Source organism: Chrysochloris asiatica, unplaced genomic scaffold (genome assembly GCF_000296735.1).
Source record: "Chrysochloris asiatica unplaced genomic scaffold, ChrAsi1.0 scaffold00138, whole genome shotgun sequence".
NCBI lineage: Eukaryota > Metazoa > Chordata > Mammalia > Afrosoricida > Chrysochloridae > Chrysochloris > Chrysochloris asiatica.
In genome coordinates this window covers 6226510-6228744 of record NW_006408656.1, presented here as the reverse complement: position 1 = coordinate 6228744, position 2235 = coordinate 6226510, and the positions used below count along the sequence as shown (strand labels likewise).

The window sequence follows — 2235 nt, the reverse complement described above, 5'->3', positions numbered from 1 at the left end:
GCAGACCCAAGCCTGCATGCGTTACGACTGGCATGCGAGGCGTTACAGCTGGCAAGGCATGCGTTAAGGTTTACAGGGCGGTGCTTTACTGCCTGCAGGGGCCACGATGCTGGTAGTCCAGGGTCTGCCCACCAGTGTCGCATCCACTCTGGTTTCGGGGTGTCGTCTTGTTTCTCTCTTTGTGTCTTTGTGCGTATTCTTTATCTGTCACTGTCATCACCAGATCTCCCAACTTCGTGAACCGAACTCCCATGTCGAGGCCGGTTCCCGACACAACCTTCTTCCTACTTCTTCTCTGTCTTTACCATTTCTATTTGCCTTTCTTTCCTATTCATTTCTGCCTTCTGAGCTTTATCCCTGTGTACATGCTTTCCTTTTGATCTCATATGGTTGATAGTTCTAAGGAGTGCGTACTTCCTTGGCATTATTGTTCAGTTTGTACATCTATGTATTGTGTGGCTGAAAGTTGAGCCATAGAGTTGTGTTCATTCCAAGACTTAAAGAGTGACAAAGGGCCATAGTCTGGCGGTACTACCAGTCTCTGTCAGACCAGTAAGTCTGGTATTTTTTATGCTTTTGAAGTTTGTTCCTTATTTTTCTCTCACTCTATCCAGGACATCTTACTATGATTCCCTTCAGAGTGGCCAGCAATGGTAGCCAGGCATCAGATAGTTCTGGTATCAGGGTCATGGAGGCTAGGTTTGCCATTAGTCCTTTGGATTGTTAGCATGCATCTTTGAATTTCTTCACTCTTTTTTGCATTAGATGGGGAGGTCAGTAATTACACTTTAGATGACCACTCACAAGCTTTTAAGATCCCAGTAACTATTAAACAAAGTAGGGTGAAGAACGTTGTCTTTGTGGACTATGTTATGGCAATCGACCTTGATGCCCCCCTGTTAAGTAAATAATTTAGTAACATGCAATAAATTTAACTGATTACCACTAGAAAGTAGAACTTAGAAACCCAGAATGTAGAAGACTTGCTTTCTACTATATACATTGTATTCTATTTGAATTTTCACCATAGGCACATGTTTACCTATTAAAAAATTTGTCATGATCTTCTTAATGCTTTTTTTTTTTTTTTAAATAACAATTAGAAATGAGGTTGTTCAATTTTTTCCTTTTAAAAGTTAGTCACTAGTGGTCTTTTTAAGAAGAGCTGTGGCAGCATTAGCTATTAGCATGAGGTGCTTCATGGAGGCCAAATGTGCTCATTTTAACCTATCAGTTATATTATACAATCTGAGATTAAATTTAACATAATACCTCTAGACCACATTAATACTACAAAGACCTCTCTTTTACATATATGAGGGTGATTAAAAAAGTTGGTGGGAAATTTACATAAACTATGAATTCCATTTTTCCATGAAGTTTTTGAAGCACTCTTGTATTTCACCCAGAGTAGTCAATAGTTATCAAGTTGAACTTCATTCAAATCTGTTTTAACAAATAATGCTTGTTCATTTCTTTCCAGTCGTTTTTAATTAGTGTATTCAATGGCCTTACACAAGCTATTTTCTCTCTTTGGTTAAAGTTGCCATTGCCCCAAATGGAGCCTTACAGCTGGCCAGTTCAGGCACAGATGGAGTACAGGGGCTTCAGACATTAACCATGTCAAATTCAGGCAGTACTCAGCAAGGTACAACAATTCTTCAGTATGCGCAGACCTCTGATGGACAGCAAATACTTGTGCCCAGCAACCAGGTCGTTGTACAGAGTAAGTATGCTCAAGTGGCCGTAGAAAGTATGCCAAAATACTTAGAAAGACATTTATGAACTAATTCACTCTTGGTCACACAGCTGCGTCAGGAGATATGCAGACTTACCAGATCCGTACCACACCATCAGCTACTTCACTGCCACAGACTGTGGTCATGGCATCTCCTATGAGTCTTACATCTCAGACAACGAAGACAGATGATCCCCAATTGAAAAGAGAAATAAGGTTGATGAAGAACAGGTAGGTGGTAGAATTAGAATACCAGGATGGATAGTGTTTTTGCAAATCTCAAAATACAACCTAATGTTAATTGGAACTGTATAATAAAAACAGGAACAGAGGTTTATATCAGCTTTATTTTACTGAATGTTAAATTATGTCAAGTTCTTTTCCTTCTTTTTTTATACCCTCTTTTCACTTTATATTTTTTTCACTTCTCCATTCCTGCCCTGCAACCATTTTTCAATAGTGGTCTCATGCAGTATTTGCCTTTTTGTGATTGCCCA

At 39.3% G+C, this 2235-nt stretch overlaps 1 protein-coding gene across 1 annotated transcript in view; it reads left to right on the top strand.

The window, feature by feature from the left end:
- Positions 1 to 2235, top strand: part of ATF1 (activating transcription factor 1) — an 81964-nt gene that overhangs the window by 72478 nt on the left and 7251 nt on the right. Inside the window, exons 4-6 of the mRNA XM_006870047.1 lie at positions 1544 to 1726; positions 1810 to 1969; positions 2069 to 2070. Of these exons, the coding sequence (XP_006870109.1) occupies positions 1544 to 1726; positions 1810 to 1969; positions 2069 to 2070 (345 nt within the window). The remainder of the gene's footprint in view (positions 1 to 1543; positions 1727 to 1809; positions 1970 to 2068; positions 2071 to 2235) is intronic.